This window comes from Conger conger, chromosome 19 (genome assembly GCF_963514075.1).
Source record: "Conger conger chromosome 19, fConCon1.1, whole genome shotgun sequence".
Lineage (NCBI taxonomy): Eukaryota > Metazoa > Chordata > Actinopteri > Anguilliformes > Congridae > Conger > Conger conger.
This window is the reverse complement of record NC_083778.1, coordinates 14,064,149-14,081,137: the sequence shown is the minus strand read 5'-3', so window position 1 is coordinate 14,081,137 and position 16,989 is coordinate 14,064,149. Positions and strand designations below refer to the sequence as shown.

The window sequence follows — 16,989 nt, the reverse complement described above, 5'->3', positions numbered from 1 at the left end:
AGTGTATCTATTTGACCGAGAACATTAATTATAGCTGAGCTTATGAAAACGCAAGAAACCACAGTGAAAACTGTTGAAATGAGAGTAAAGAATGCTACGTACATTTACTCCCTTAGAGGAGAATAATTAATCAAATGTTTAGTATGTCTGTATATTAGAATAGTGTATTAGAAGTGAATATTAATGAAACGTTTAGTTTGTCTGTATATTTTCAATGATTACTGCTGCTTAGTTCGTCTTATAAAAGCGAAAGATACAGAGTGACGTGTATGGATGACGTGTTAGAGGGAGGGCATCCAGAACTTTATGAGGTCTGGTAGTTTGCCAAGAGCAGGTGCGGGGTGAAGTGAGGACACGTAGTTGGCAGAGTGCCCTGAACTTTGTACAGAGTTGGCAGAGCATAAGGACCGTTGGCAATTTGCCACAATGACGTTGTGGGAGGAGCGTTGGGAGGAGTTACGATAAGAAAAGTGTGGGTGATTTGCCAGAATGAGGTTTGAGGAGGAGTTGTAGGTGGAGTAACTGTGTATAAAATGGGTGTAAAAATGACAGTCGGGATTCAGTTCTGGAGAGCTGATCCGGCTTCATGTGCTGCTGCTAATAAAGTCTGATTTTCCTGAAGATCTTACTGCCTGGTGTCATCTTTTCCCTCGCGAAGATGTTTTTCGACAAATTGAAGATTTGGACTCTGTCGTTTCCTTGACACGACAGCGGGTTTGGATAATGGATGGATGGACGGATGACATTCCCCATGCTTGCTAGCAAACGTGGCTAACGTCTAATTATCACATGCCACAACAAAAACCGCCACATTTTCTCAAGTTGGATGTTGAGTTCTTGTCGGCTGAAATGTCTACATTTTTAGGCAGACAAAGGAAGCAGCACATGCTTTAATTGGTTGTGGTAGACTGTAAAGAAACAGTAAGATAAAGCTGGAATATGGGGCCATGTGCCCCTTTCATGTACATGGCTACCTTAATTAACCCCATTATAATCTGTTGACATTTAGGGGAAACTAAAAAGTGAATTAAAAGGTTTATGAAAACCGCTGCACCAGGAATGGATGCCCCTGGGTGGCCTGAGAGCGGAGTAGCCAGGAGGGGGACGGTGGACGGAGATGGTCCTCCTGCACGGGGTCACAGGGCCCCGGGGGTTTTCAGGTCTGGGCCGTACAGGTGCTGCTCCAGGAAGGCCAAGATTCTGTGCCAGGAGTCCTCCTGGGCACTAGAGTGCGCTCTGACCTCCCCTCCCCAGAGAGCCACCACTGCGAAGCAAACAAGAGAAGAAGGTCATTATTTGAAATAAGTGGATTTGCTGTGATATTAAAACTCCCAATGTGTCATAGGTATGTGGGCGGAGCCAATCATAGATAATTGCAATTTCAGTATTTTAATAATTAATGCCAGCAAACTCCAGTTCTCCAGTGTGGTTACACATTGGGCAGATGATCCAACTCAATCACCTGAAAGTATTACTCAGTTTCAGTTTTAACATCAGGTTGCAGAAGTGGTGTCAATGATTTGCCTGTTGTTAGCCACAGCCTTCTTGGCAATTAAATAAAGTGGCAACCTGCAGCCTCTTGCCCCAGTATAACGTAAGTTCAAATTTAGGCTAGTTTTAACGTAAATTCAGAGTTACGCCATAACTTAATGTAAACTGGTTGCACCAACTGATTTAGTGACAGTAACGCAAATAACCACACATTACAGCAGTGGTATGCAGAAGAGCATCTCTGAACACACAACGCATTATAACTCTTAAGTGGATAGGTTACAGCAGCAGAAGTCTAATAAAAGTAAAGTCTAGTAAAATGAGTCAAATAAATACCTAATGAAGTGCTCACTGAGTGTATAAAATAGTGTCGCTTTGGATTAAAAGCGTCTGCAAAATGACTAAAATGTAAATGTAAATATAAATGTGTAATACCAGAGGTCAAATGGAACTGAGGCACCCCCTTGTGGCAGACACATAATACTACATCGTGATGAACAAATGAACAAACAGACAGAGAATTATCCTTTTTGGCACCTAAAGCTGAAAAAACCGCAATACCGCGAGTACAATAGTTATTACCACACTGAAGTCATTTGGTCTACATGACAGAAGATCATCATCAGGTTCCTCCTTACCCCACATATTGTGCAGACATGAATATAAAGTCTACAGGTTCCTTACCCCACATCTGACATATCATATACTGTTCTGTACCTTTTCCTCCTGACGCAGTAACAATGTAGTTGCTAAAGGCAATGTGCGGGGTGTAGGGGGGCTCAATCAGGTGTCCCGCCCCAGGGTAGGAGAGGATGGTCAACAGATGACTGTTTCCAGCCTCCTCCATCATCTTCTCCATCTGGAAAAAAAGCTTTGTTCACACACAGCAACTGGCAGAGTAAAACTGACCTGTGTGTGTCTGTGTGTGCCCATACGTGTGTGCTAAAACGTTTTTTTGGGGTCTCAGTGCAGATTTATAAATCACATGGTGCACAGACGGGGAATTAGCAGCAATGGAGTACCCGAACATCGATACTATCTTTGAATGATTCATGAAACACATTGTTGAATAAATGTTTTCAAATAGCATTGTCTATTGTATGCTTTAAAAAGTTATACAAGTAAGCATAACAACTCATGACATATTAAGTGTTTATAGACAAGTTTATACAGTTTAAAGCATTTTTAATCATGAAAAAACTGGTTTAAACAGGTGGTTTTAATGTTGTGGCTGATCGGTGTATCTCATCTTGCCTTACACCCATACATATGAAAGGCTAGCTCCACCACTGAATGTACAGACTGGTATGTAAAGACAGAAGCACAGACATCGGTACAGACAGCGGTATAGAGAGCGGGACAGACAGACTCACGTCTTCAGCCGACTCAGCGACTGGGCAGCTCTGATCATCTTCACCCACGATCAACAGCAGAGGACACTGTAACTGCCCCACCTGAAGATCACAACAACCAACAGTGACTAAAGCACCACACTCACAAGCCAATCAGAATGGGCAGAGGGATCTACAGCACAACACTCACCAGCCAATCAGAATGAGAAGAGTGATCTACAGCACAACAATCACCAGCCAATCAGAATGGGAAGAGTGATCTACAGCACAACACTCACAAGCCAATCAGAATGGGCAGAGGGATCTACAGCACCACACTCACAAGCCAATCAGAATGGGCAGAGAGATCTACAGCACAACACTCACCAGCCAATCAGAATGAGAAGAGTGATCTACAGCACAACACTCACCAGCCAATCAGAATGGGAAGAGTGATCTACAGCACAACACTCACCAGCCGATCAGAACGGACAGAATGGGGTGTGCATATCACTGTGTATAAACAATGAGGCAGAGAGAGTTTATATTTACTCACAGCAACCTTCTTGCTGGGGTCGGAGGGTATCGGCAAGAGAAGATCTCGCGAGATCACTCGATGCTCCTCATCATAACGGACCTTGTGGGCATCTCTGAAAACAAAATAAAATGAAATTAATGAATGAATGAATGAATGAACGATACACTGCAGATCACTTTCGCCACACAGAGCTGCAGGGTGACACTCACTTCTCAAAATCCTTAAAGACGTCAGCCACAGATCCCCGCAGTGGCTGCACGTGGCTTCCGCTCACACATACCAGGCACCTGGGCTGGGAGAGAAAGAGCAGGTGGGGTGTAGCATCTGATATGTGGCGTATTTCAGCGTTTCCTAACCGGTGTGCCGCCAGGCAAGGTGCCGCATGAAAAACACTTTAAAAATAAAAAAATAAAAAACCTTCACAAAACCCAAATTAAATGTCATTAAAATGCATTTGGCTTCAATGTAATAACATCTTAAGGGATAGCCAACATGGCTTTCACATTCTTTGAGGAAGCTACCAAGTGCTTTGATGGTAGCAGGGTTTATGACATACATTTAGATTTCCAAAAGGTATTTGATAAGGTACCACATGACAGACTCATTATCAGATTTAAAATAGGTTTGGTAGCGTAGGCCCTTGGTTAGGGAATTTAATAGCACCAGTCTTAGTGATACTCACAATTTTATTTTCCCGATTCTTGTGTAATTATCGATAACTCGATAAAAAATTCAAGTGAATGTGACGATGATGAAAGGCACTGCTTCAATTAGGATTATGAGTAAGTATTGTCATAAAACAGAAAACCACACAAACATGTAAGATGCAGCACATAGAGACAAACATGAAGACTTACGGACGATGATGACTAAAACACAGGATGGGAAACAACCTCCTGACATTTGAAGGCCTTTGATAGATTAGATGCACTGACACATAGAAGTAACAATAAATAAATAGGCCTGATTGCGACGGCTGAGTGATGTGCTAGTAACCTCTCCTCAGGACAACAATCCAACTAATGCCAACGGATTTGAAGATCATGGGACAAGAACTGATGTTATTCTCATATTTCTCTTATGCTTATTTAAAAACTATGAGTGAAATATAAAATTATTAATGTAATTGATAGATGAAATGATTGATGTTATTGATAGCTAATGAATTTGCGATGCTAAAATAATTCATAAAAGAGTGATAACGTTAAAGTTAACTCTCAAGAATGTGAGACCTAGTGGTCTCAAAAGGGGGAATGTTGAAGTTTGATCAAAATGCTCCTATTGAAAACCAGGAATGCTTAGAATAATGATGAAGTTTAAATGCTTTTATTAAAACTGTGAAATGGTTAGAATTGAGAATAAGTGAATAAGTCAGCATGAGTAATTAGAACTGTGTGTCTGTTCAAACACATTGAGCTGCAAAGTAGAGAGTTTGTTTCATGAAAGTGCAGAGAACACTTAATCAGGTGTTTAAAAACCATGCCATTGGATACGACCTGTTTTGACTAAGTGATGCAGGTCAAGCAATGTGGGTTTTGCAGAGAAATGTTCCGAGTTAGTGATCACCAGCCAGTTTGCCTGCGTCATTACAGAGGCAAAAGGTTAAGACAGCTCAGCTTTCATAGAGTGACAGAAAATATTAAGGCGGGTTAAGAAAGACAATGTGATGTTACATGACAAATGATTGGTTAGCTTTATTGTATAAAGACTAGGATACTTCCTACTGTTACTTTGGAATTCTCTGGTCTCTTGAAGCTTCTTGCACGGAGCACACAGATTCCCCAGATTAATCTGTTTTATTTTAAACTAAAGATTTGTAATGAACAACTATTGACTGAGTGCTGCTTCAACATCATTGCTGTCAATACAACTTCACCCACGTAAAAGGAACGGGGAGGAAAAGCGACAAAAATATTTCCTCAACATAGGTTTTGCAGAACGCATTTCAGAGTGCCATTTCTCTACACTGACAATGTTCTCTCACCTGGATCACGGACGAGTACACCGCCATCGACAGGACAACGGAGGTGCCAAAGCACAGTCCAAACATGGCGACCCGGTCACTGCACACCTGGGGATGCTCCTTCAGAATGGTGAATGCAGCCTGGCCCAGAAACATTTAAGTACATCATATTCTCCAGTGGGGAGATGACACACACATCCCCCTCCCAAAATTATTGGAACGGCAAGGTCAATTCCTTTGTTTTTGCTAAACACCGAAGACAATTGAGTTCCAGGTCCAAAGTACATCGGATGACAGATCCAAATTTCAGCTTTTATTTCCTGGTATTTTCATCTAGATTTATTAAACAACATAGAGAGCAGCAATATAGATTACAATTACAGCTGAGAACAGTTTGCAAACAAGTAAAGACATGAGCCACAAACATTCTGCAACAAAGTTTTATGGACTGATGAGACCAAGATTAACTTCCAAAGTGATGAAAAGGTCAAAGTGAAGAGAAAGAAGGGACCTGCTCATGATTCAAAACATACAAGCTCATCTGTGAAACACGGTGGAGGAAGTGTCATTGCTTGGGCTTGCATGGCTGCTGACTGCCAAATTATGGAGAAACATTCTGAGAAATGCGTCCAAACTCAACAGTTTGGTGATGTCCATGGGTCGCAGGGTTGATGCACTTATTGCAAGCAAGGGATATGCCTACAAATATTAAGTGTTATTTACTTTCTTTTACTTAAATACTCTCCATTAAAGTACTTTTGCGCACCAAAAAATTGGGTGGCCTGATACCAAAGATGCTATGTTCTAAGTAGTTTAACACATCTAGGTGTAAATACCAGGAAATAAAAGCAGAAATTCTGAGCTCTTGTCACATGTTCATCTTTTTATCCGGACCGCAGATGTATTCACTGTATTGCAAAAGCAAAGGAATTGGCCTCGCTGTTCCAGTACTTTTGGAGGGGACTGTATATACGTATGCATGTAAACATTAAATCATTTTTCTGTGCATATACAGCCGTCCTCTCAGCCAGGTCTCTCCTCCTAAAAGAGACTTTACATCTCAACTGGATGCGGCCTGGTTAAATAAAGCTTAAATGAAAAACGAAATAAATAATAAGTTATCATGTACCTCAAAGTACTGTTTTCCAACTTGTCTAGAGGGGTCTGACAAGGCCTTTGGTGACATGTACTCCAGTGCCATGGAAACGTACCCATGTGATGCAAGCAGGGCGGCACGGTACTCCACTAAGCCTCCACCCCCTCCCCACATGTCGAAAATTCCAGGGAAAGGTCCAGAACCTCAAAGAGAACAACACATTTACCTGTCTGGTGCACACACGCACTCACATACTGCATAGCTGCAGAAGATTGCATGGCTGCTGACCTCGCAGAATATAACAGCGAGGCAGAACGGTGCACCCAGGTCTGGCTGGACTTTGTTTAATTTGCCTGTACAAAGACTTTCTAAACAAGATCAAACATTGGCACGGCAGTGTTGCAATCACCTGGAGGCAGGAAGAGCGTTCCTCTGACCCCGCCCTCTGTGACCTCTACCCTCCGGACGCCTGGCGCCATGTACCAGCGCTCGGCGACGGCACAAGCCAACGCCTTCGTCTCTCTGAACCCCTGGCTGATGTGGCCACAGTACACAGAGATGTGCACCAACATCGGGGTGCTGAGATCCTTCTTCCGCAACCTGAGGAGTGTTCAAAACACCTTGAATGTTCCTGATGCATCTCATCCCTTTGGGTAATTAACTGTTTACTGGCCAAATTACAGGTGAGGGTGCTAACCTGAGTCCTGTCCTACTCCCAGGCACTGGCTTCATGCTCCAGAGCAGACCCATGGGCTCCACGCCCTGGTACGATCCTCCCACACACACATGTTCTGCAACTACGAACAAAACACACTGAACCTCAAAACAAGCAGGACTTAACAGTTAAGAGTTGGAGGTTGGTAACAAATCAGTGCATGCCACTGATTCCAATATAAATTATAGAGCAGCATTTCACAACATCACATACAGTCATGAAATAACTGTCGACGTAATAATAAAGAGCTGCTCAGAATACTGCGCAAACACGTAAATTGCAAGGTGCGAGAAAGCGGAGAAATCAGTGAAAAACCTTTCACGGTTCCTTCATCATCGCTGACATAATGTCCAAAAGCCTGCCAGAGGTCGTCATCCTCAGAGCGCAGTAGCGAGTGCAGAGTAACGTCTTGTCCATAGAACAAATTCTTCACAACCACTCGGAACTTTTCATCCACTAGTCCCCTGGACGGACGGACGGACAGCAAGGCGCTCATATTGTTCTCAGACATATTTCTTGTAATACTAAACGAGACGTCGATACACATAAAACACGTGACCTTTTGAATATTGTACCCTAACCTACGTCTACGACTTCAGGTTAGCGTGTTAGAGGTAAATACTCCATTCCCAGTCTAATACAAATTCGCAAAGTTTCTTGATTACAAACGTACTGTATAATCAGAATACGAGTTATAACAAATAAAATGCAGACAATGAAAATGCAACCTGGGAAATGTTTAAATACATTTAGGAATGACCCATAACTTCACATAACAATCAGCTGCTAACGTTTTTCTGACACTGGCACGCTGTACGACTTAAGGTAAACCAAGTCGTTATAGCAACGTATTGAGGTGGATCGGAACCATCACTCGTAAAAACTTCTACTACTACGACTGGCGCAATAACGTAGCTACTATGGCAGTTGCACAAGTTTTAATAACTTCGTCCTGAATCAATTATACAGTATCTATTTCATTTTGACGGTTAAAAAAGGATACTGAAACGTTCAATCGATTAACTCCGTCTACGTTTGCCAGGCATACGTTCTTATGCTTACATAGGAAATGAAGGAGGGGCTTATTCATTCTGCTGAAATTGCAGACCGTTAATTTGCAAGTATGATGCTGAGTATGATGTAGCGTAGTGGTTAAGAATCGAATCCCAGCGCAGCCACAATAAGATCCGCACAGCCATTGGGCCATTGAGCAAAGCCCTTAACCCTGCATTACCCCAGGGAGGATTGGGGGGACTGTACGTCACTCTGGATAAGAGCGTCTGCCAAATGCCTATAATGTCTAAAGTCCAAGGTGTGTGTGTGTGTGTGTGTGTGTGTGTGTGTGTGTCTGTGTGTCTGTGTGTGTGTGTGTGTAAATAATTTAAGTTCTTCAAGCCAGGACCAGGCCTGAATCATGCAATCAAATTATATGATAAATCCTAGAAAACACTCAATGATCACTATTTGGTAAACCGGTCTACCAGCTTGTTAATGCAAACATCTAATCAGCCAAGCATGTTGCAGCACAAGAGCATGCGCACATGGTCAAGATGTTTGGTTGTTGTTCAGATTAAACATCACAATGGAGAAGACACATGACCCAAGAGACTTTGACTGTTGAATGGTTATTGGTGGCAGACAGGGTGTCACAGGAAAAGCATCACAGAAACTGCGTGACCTCCTGGGATTTTGACACACACAACAGACCCTACAGTTTACAGAGAATGATGCGGAAAACGCTTTAGTGAGCGGCAGTTCTGTGGGTGAAAAGGAGTTCAGTGTGTTTATGTTTCACACAGTTGGAGGTAAAAAGGGAAAACCATGACCTTTGCAGCCTTGTACTCCAGAATAATTGTAAAACTACTAAAAATATTTTCAAAATATATGTTAAAATGCAGGATCTTGTACTTTGGTCATACCCTGTAGTATAACATTTCATACTTGTGCTATAAAACACCAGTGTGTCCTCGCATTTAATGGCAGCTTGATGTCATGTAGACGTTAGGTAGTATTCATTTTCTGATGCGTAATAATAAAAATGCTTGATCTCTGCAGTCACCAACGCACCCACCTCCCAACACTCTCAGGCCAGGTTAGTATGTTAGAGCAAGGTAAAGACGACATTACCAGTCTAATACATATTCGCAAAGTTTCTTGATTACAAACGTACTGTATAATCAGAATTCGAGTTATAACAAATAAAATGCAGACAATGAAAATGCAACCTGGGAAATGTTTAAATACATTTAGGAATGACCCATAACTTCACATAACAATCAGCTGCTAACGTTTTTCTGACACTGGCACGCTGTACGACTTAAGGTAAACCAAGTCGTTATAGCAACGTATTGAGGTGGATCGCAACCATCACTCGTAAAAACTTCTACTACTACGACTGGCGCAATAACGTAGCTACTATGGCAGTTGCACAAGTTTTAATAACTTCGTCCTGAATCAATTATACAGTATCTATTTCATTTTGACGGTTAAAAAAGGATACTGAAACGTTCAATCGATTAACTCCGTCTACGTTTGCCAGGCATACGTTTTTATGCTTATATAGGAAATGAAGGAGGGGCTTATTCATTCTGCTGAAATTGCAGACCGTTAATTTGCAAGTATGATGCTGAGTATGATGTAGCGTAGTGGTTAAGAATCGAATCCCAGCGCAGCCACAATAAGATCCGCACAGCCATTGGGCCATTGAGCAAAGCCCTTAACCCTGCATTACCCCAGGGAGGATTGGGGGGACTGTACGTCACTCTGGATAAGAGCGTCTGCCAAATGCCTATAATGTCTAAAGTCCAAGGTGTGTGTGTGTGTGTGTGTGTGTGTGTGTGTGTGTGTGTGTGTCTGTGTGTCTGTGTGTGTGTGTGTGTAAATAATTTAAGTTCTTCAAGCCAGGACCAGGCCTGAATCATGCAATCAAATTATATGATAAATCCTAGAAAACACTCAATGATCACTATTTGGTAAACCGGTCTACCAGCTTGTTAATGCAAACATCTAATCAGCCAAGCATGTTGCAGCACAAGAGCATGCGCACATGGTCAAGATGTTTGGTTGTTGTTCAGATTAAACATCACAATGGAGAAGACACATGACCCAAGAGACTTTGACTGTTGAATGGTTATTGGTGGCAGACAGGGTGTCACAGGAAAAGCATCACAGAAACTGCGTGACCTCCTGGGATTTTGACACACACAACAGACCCTACAGTTTACAGAGAATGATGCGGAAAACGCTTTAGTGAGCGGCAGTTCTGTGGGTGAAAAGGAGTTCAGTGTGTTTATGTTTCACACAGTTGGAGGTAAAAAGGGAAAACCATGACCTTTGCAGCCTTGTACTCCAGAATAATTGTAAAACTACTAAAAATATTTTCAAAATATATGTTAAAATGCAGGATCTTGTACTTTGGTCATACCCTGTAGTATAACATTTCATACTTGTGCTATAAAACACCAGTGTGTCCTCGCATTTAATGGCAGCTTGATGTCATGTAGACGTTAGGTAGTATTCATTTTCTGATGCGTAATAATAAAAATGCTTGATCTCTGCAGTCACCAACGCACCCACCTCCCAACACTCTCAGGCCAGGTTAGTATGTTAGAGCAAGGTAAAGACGACATTACCAGTCTAATACAAATTCGCAAAGTTTCTTGATTACAAACGTACTGTATAATCAGAATTCGAGTTATAACAAATAAAATGCAGACAATGAAAATGCAACCTGGGAAATGTTTAAATACATTTAGGAATGACCCATAACTTCACATAACAATCAGCTGCTAACGTTTTTCTGACACTGGCACGCTGTACGACTTAAGGTAAACCAAGTCGTTATAGCAACGTATTGAGGTGGATCGCAACCATCACTCGTAAAAACTTCTACTACTACGACTGGCGCAATAACGTAGCTACTATGGCAGTTGCACAAGTTTTAATAACTTCGTCCTGAATCAATTATACAGTATCTATTTCATTTTGACGGTTAAAAAAGGATATCGCAGGCCGTTAATTTGCAAGTATGATGCTGTGAATATAATCACTGAGACTTAAGTATTTCAGTCCGTTTGTTTCTTTCACTTGCATTCACATTTGAACCCCAAGACCACTGTAAGTGGGCAGCCTGTAGTGTAGTGGTTAAGGTAAATGACTGAGACAGGTAAGGTAAGGGGTCCGAATCCCAGCATAGTCACAATAAGATCCGCACAGCCATTGGGCCCTTGAGCAAGGCCCTTAACCCTGCATTACCCCAGGGAGGATTGCCAACTGTATGTCGCTCTGGATAAGAGCGTCTGCCAAATGCCTATAATGTAATATAATGTCTAAAGTCCAAGGTGTGTGTAAATAATTTAAGTTCTTCAAGCCAGGACCAGGCCTGAATCATGCAATCAAATTATATGATAAATCCTAGAAAACACTCAATGATCACTATTTGGTAAACCGGTCTACCAGCTCGTTAATGCAAACATCTAATCAGCCAACCATGTTGCAGCACAAAAGCATGCGCACATGGTCAAGATGTTTGGTTGTTGTTCAGATTAAACATCACAATGGAGAAGACACATGACCCAAGAGACTTTGACTGTTGAATGGTTATTGGTGGCAGACAGGGTGTCACAGGAAAAGCATCACAGAAACTGCGTGACCTCCTGGGATTTTGACACACACAACAGACCCTACAGTTTACAGAGAATGATGCGAAAAAAGCTTTAGTGAGCGGCAGTTCTGTGGGTGAAAAGGAGTTCAGTGTGTTTATGTTTCACACAGTTGGAGGTAAAAAGGGAAAACCATGACCTTTGCAGCCTTGTACTCCAGAATAATTGTAAAACTACTAAAAATATTTTCAAAATATATGTTAAAATGCAGGATCTTGTACTTTGGTCATACCCTGTAGTATAACATTTCATACTTGTGCTATAAAACACCAGTGTGTCCTCGCATTTAATGGCAGCTTGATGTCATGTAGACGTTAGGGAGTATTCATTTTCTGATGCGTAATAATAAAAATGCTTGATCTCTGCAGTCACCAACGCACCCACCTCCCAACACTCTCAGGCCAGGTTAGTTTGTTAGAGCAAGGTAAAGACGACATTACCAGTCTAATACAAATTCGCAAAGTTTCTTGATTACAAACGTACTGTATAATCAGAATTCGAGTTATAACAAATAAAATGCAGACAATGAAAATGCAACCTGGGAAATGTTTAAATACATTTAGGAATGACCCATAACTTCACATAACAATCAGCTGCTAACGTTTTTCTGACACTGCCACGCTGTACGACTTAAGGTAAACCAAGTCGTTATAGCAACGTATTGAGGTGGATCGTAACCATCACTCGTAAAAACTTCTACTACTACGACTGGTGCAATAACGTAGCTACTATGGCAGTTGCACAAGTTTTAATAACTTCGTCCTGAATCAATTATACAGTATCTATTTCATTTTGACGGTTAAAAAAGGATACTGAAACGTTCAATCGATTAACTCCGTCTACGTTTGCCAGGCATACGTTTTTATGCTTAAATAGGAAATTAAGGAGGGGCTTATTCATTCTGCTGAAATTGCAGACCGTTAATTTGCAAGTATGATGCTGTGAATATAATCACTGAGACTTAAGTATTTCAGTCCGTTTGTTTCTTTCACTTGCATTCACATTTGAACCCCAAGACCACTGTATGTGGGCAGCCTGTAGCGTAGTGGTTAAGAATCAAATCCCAGCGCAGCCACAATAAGATCCGCACAGCCATTGGGCCATTGAGCAAAGCCCTTAACCCTGCATTACCCCAGGGAGGATTGGGGGGACTGTACGTCACTCTGGATAAGAGCGTCTGCCAAATGCCTATAATGTCTAAAGTCCAAGGTGTGTGTGTGTGTGTGTGTGTGTGTAAATAATTTAAGTTCTTCAAGCCAGGACCAGGCCTGAATCATGCAATCAAATTACATGATAAATCCTAGAAAACACTCAATGATCACTATTTGGTAAACCGGTCTACCAGCTTGTTAATGCAAACATCTAATCAGCCAACCATGTTGCAGCACAAAAGCATGCACACATGGTCAAGATGTTTGGTTGTTGTTCAGATTAAACATCACAATGGAGAAGACACATGACCCAAGAGACTTTGACTGTTGAATGGTTATTGGTGGCAGACAGGGTGTCACAGGAAAAGCATCACAGAAACTGCGTGACCTCCTGGGATTTTGACACACACAACAGACCCTACAGTTTACAGAGAATGATGCGAAAAAAGCTTTAGTGAGCGGCAGTTCTGTGGGTGAAAAGGAGTTCAGTGTGTTTATGTTTCACACAGTTGGAGGTAAAAAGGGAAAACCATGACCTTTGCAGCCTTGTACTCCAGAATAATTGTAAAACTACTAAAAATATTTTCAAAATATATGTTAAAATGCAGGATCTTGTACTTTGGTCATACCCTGTAGTATAACATTTCATACTTGTGCTATAAAACACCAGTGTGTCCTCGCATTTAATGGCAGCTTGATGTCATGTAGACGTTAGGGAGTATTCATTTTCTGATGCGTAATAATAAAAATGCTTGATCTCTGCAGTCACCAACGCACCCACCTCCCAATACTCTCAGGCCAGGTTAGTATGTTAGAGCAAGGTAAAGACGACATTACCAGTCTAATACAAATTCGCAAAGTTTCTTGATTACAAACGTACTGTATAATCAGAATTCGAGTTATAACAAATAAAATGCAGACAATGAAAATGCAACCTGGGAAATGTTTAAATACATTTAGGAATGACCCATAACTTCACATAACAATCAGCTGCTAACGTTTTTCTGACACTGGCACGCTGTACGACTTAAGGTAAACCAAGTCGTTATAGCAACGTATTGAGGTGGATCGCAACCATCACTCGTAAAAACTTCTACTACTACGACTGGCGCAATAACGTAGCTACTATGGCAGTTGCACAAGTTTTAATAACTTCGTCCTGAATCAATTATACAGTATCTATTTCATTTTGACGGTTAAAAAAGGATACTGAAACGTTTAATCGATTAACTCCGTCTACGTTTGCCAGGCATACGTTCTTATGCTTATATAGGAAATGAAGGAGGGGCTTATTCATTCTGCCGAAATTGCAGACCGTTAATTTGCAAGTATGATGCTGTGAATATAATCACTGAGACTTAAGTATTTCAGTCCGTTTGTTTCTTTCACTTGCATTCACATTTGAACCCCAAGACCACTGTATGTGGGCAGCCTGTAGCGTAGTGGTTAAGAATCGAATCCCAGCGCAGCCACAATAAGATCCGCACAGCCATTGGGCCCTTGAGCAAAGCCCTTAACCCTGCATTACCCCAGGGAGGATTGGGGGGACTGTACGTCACTCTGGATAAGAGCGTCTGCCAAATGCCTATAATGTCTAAAGTCCAAGGTGTGTGTGTGTGTGTGTGTGTGTGTGTGTGTGTGTGTCTGTGTGTGTGTGTGTGTGTGTGTGTGTGTGTGTGTGTGTGTGTGTGTGTGTGTGTGTGTAAATAATTTAAGTTCTTCAAGCCAGGACCAGGCCTGAATCATGCAATCAAATTATATGATAAATCCTAGAAAACACTCAATGATCACTATTTGGTAAACCGGTCTACCAGCTTGTTAATGCAAACATCTAATCAGCCAACCATGTGGCAGCACAAAAGCATGCGCACATGGTCAAGATGTTTGGTTGTTGTTCAGATTAAACATCACAATGGAGAAGACACATGACCCAAGAGACTTTGACTGTTGAATGGTTATTGGTGGCAGACAGAGTGTCACAGGAAAAGCATCACAGAAACTGCGTGACCTCCTGGGATTTTGACACACACAACAGACCCTACAGTTTACAGAGAATGATGCGAAAAACGCTTTAGTGAGCGGCAGTTCTTTGGGTGAAAAGGAGTTCAGTGTGTTTATGTTTCACACAGTTGGAGGTAAAAAGGGAAAACCATGACCTTTGCAGCCTTGTACTCCAGAATAATTGTAAAACTACTAAAAATATTTTCAAAATAAATGTTAAAATGCAGGATCTTGTACTTTGGTCATACCCTGTAGTATAACATTTCATACTTGTGCTATAAAACACCAGTGTGTCCTCGCATTTAATGGCAGCTTGATGTCATGTAGACGTTAGGGAGTATTCATTTTCTGATGCGTAATAATAAAAATGCGTGATCTCTGCAGTCACCAACGCACCCACCTCCCAACACTCTCAGGCCAGGTTAGTATGTTAGAGCAAAGTAAAGACGACATTACCAGTCTAATACAAATTCGCAAAGTTTCTTGATTACAAACGTACTGTATAATCAGAATTCGAGTTATAACAAATAAAATGCAGACAATGAAAATGCAACCTGGAAAACGTTTAAATACATTTAGGAATGACCCATAACTTCACATAACAATCAGCTGCTAACGTTTTTCTGACAGTGCCACGCTGTACGACTTAAGGTAAACCAAGTCGTTATAGCAACGTATTGAGGTGGATCGTAACCATCACTCGTAAAAACTTCTACTACTACGACTGGCGCAATAACGTAGCTACTATGGCAGTTGCACAAGTTTTAATAACTTCGTCCTGAATCAATTATACAGTATCTATTTCATTTTGACGGTTAAAAAAGGATACTGAAACGTTCAATCGATTAACTCCGTCTACGTTTGCCAGGCATACGTTTTTATGCTTATATAGGAAATTAAGGAGGGGCTTATTCATTCTGCTGAAATTGCAGACCGTTAATTTGCAAGTATGATGCTGTGAATATAATCACTGAGACTTAAGTATTTCAGTCCGTTTGTTTCTTTCACTTGCATTCACATTTGAACCCCAAGACCACTGTATGTGGGCAGCCTGTAGCGTACTGGTTAAGAATCAAATCCCAGCGCAGCCACAATAAGATCCGCACAGCCATTGGGCCATTGAGCAAAGCCCTTAACCCTGCATTACCCCAGGGAGGATTGGGGGGACTGTACGTCACTCTGGATAAGAGCGTCTGCCAAATGCCTATAATGTCTAAAGTCCAAGGTGTGTGTGTGTGTGTGTGTGTGTGTGTGTGTGTGTGTGTGTGTCTGTGTGTGTGTGTGTGTGTGTGTAAATAATTTAAGTTCTACAAGCCAGGACCAGGCCTGAATCATGCAATCAAATTATATGATAAATCCTAGAAAACACTCAATGATCACTATTTGGTAAACCGGTCTACCAGCTTGTTAATGCAAACATCTAATAAGCCAACCATGTTGCAGCACAAAAGCATGCGCACATGGTCAAGATGTTTGGTTGTTGTTCAGATTAAACATCACAACGGAGAAGACACATGACCCAAGAGACTTTGACTGTTGAATGGTTATTGGTGGCAGACAGGGTGTCACAGGAAAAGCATCACAGAAACTGCGTGACCTCCTGGGATTTTGACACACACAACAGACCCTACAGTTTACAGAGAATGATGCGGAAAACGCTTCAGTGAGCGGCAGTTCTGTGGGTGAAAAGGAGTTCAGTGTGTTTATGTTTCACACAGTTGGAGGTAAAAAGGGAAAACCATGACCTTTGCAGCCTTGTACTCCAGAATAATTGTAAAACTACTAAAAATATTTTCAAAATATATGTTAAAATGCAGGATCTTGTACTTTGGTCATACCCTGTAGTATAACATTTCATACTTGTGCTATAAAACACCAGTGTGTCCTCGCATTTAATGGCAGCTTGATGTCATGTAGACGTTAGGGAGTATTCATTTTCTGATGCGTAATAATAAAAATGCTTGATCTCTGCAGTCACCAACGCACCCACCTCCCAATACTCTCAGGCCAGGTTAGTATGTTAGAGCAAGGTAAAGACGACA

General features: G+C 41.5%; 1 protein-coding gene across 1 annotated transcript; it reads right to left on the bottom strand.

The window, feature by feature from the left end:
• Window positions 1-906: 906 nt before the first annotated feature.
• On the bottom strand, window positions 907-7,645 carry LOC133119168 (peroxisomal succinyl-coenzyme A thioesterase-like). Its single transcript, XM_061229627.1, has 10 exons — window positions 7,450-7,645; window positions 7,117-7,216; window positions 6,829-7,019; window positions 6,453-6,622; window positions 5,345-5,464; window positions 3,570-3,652; window positions 3,379-3,472; window positions 2,865-2,945; window positions 2,209-2,350; window positions 907-1,264 (listed from the first exon to the last, which is right to left on the bottom strand). The coding sequence occupies exons 1-10, from the start codon at window positions 7,643-7,645 to the stop codon at window positions 1,137-1,139; spliced, it is 1,305 nt and encodes a 434-aa protein (XP_061085611.1). The 3' UTR covers window positions 907-1,136.
• Between the last annotated feature and the right edge of the window lie 9,344 nt (window positions 7,646-16,989).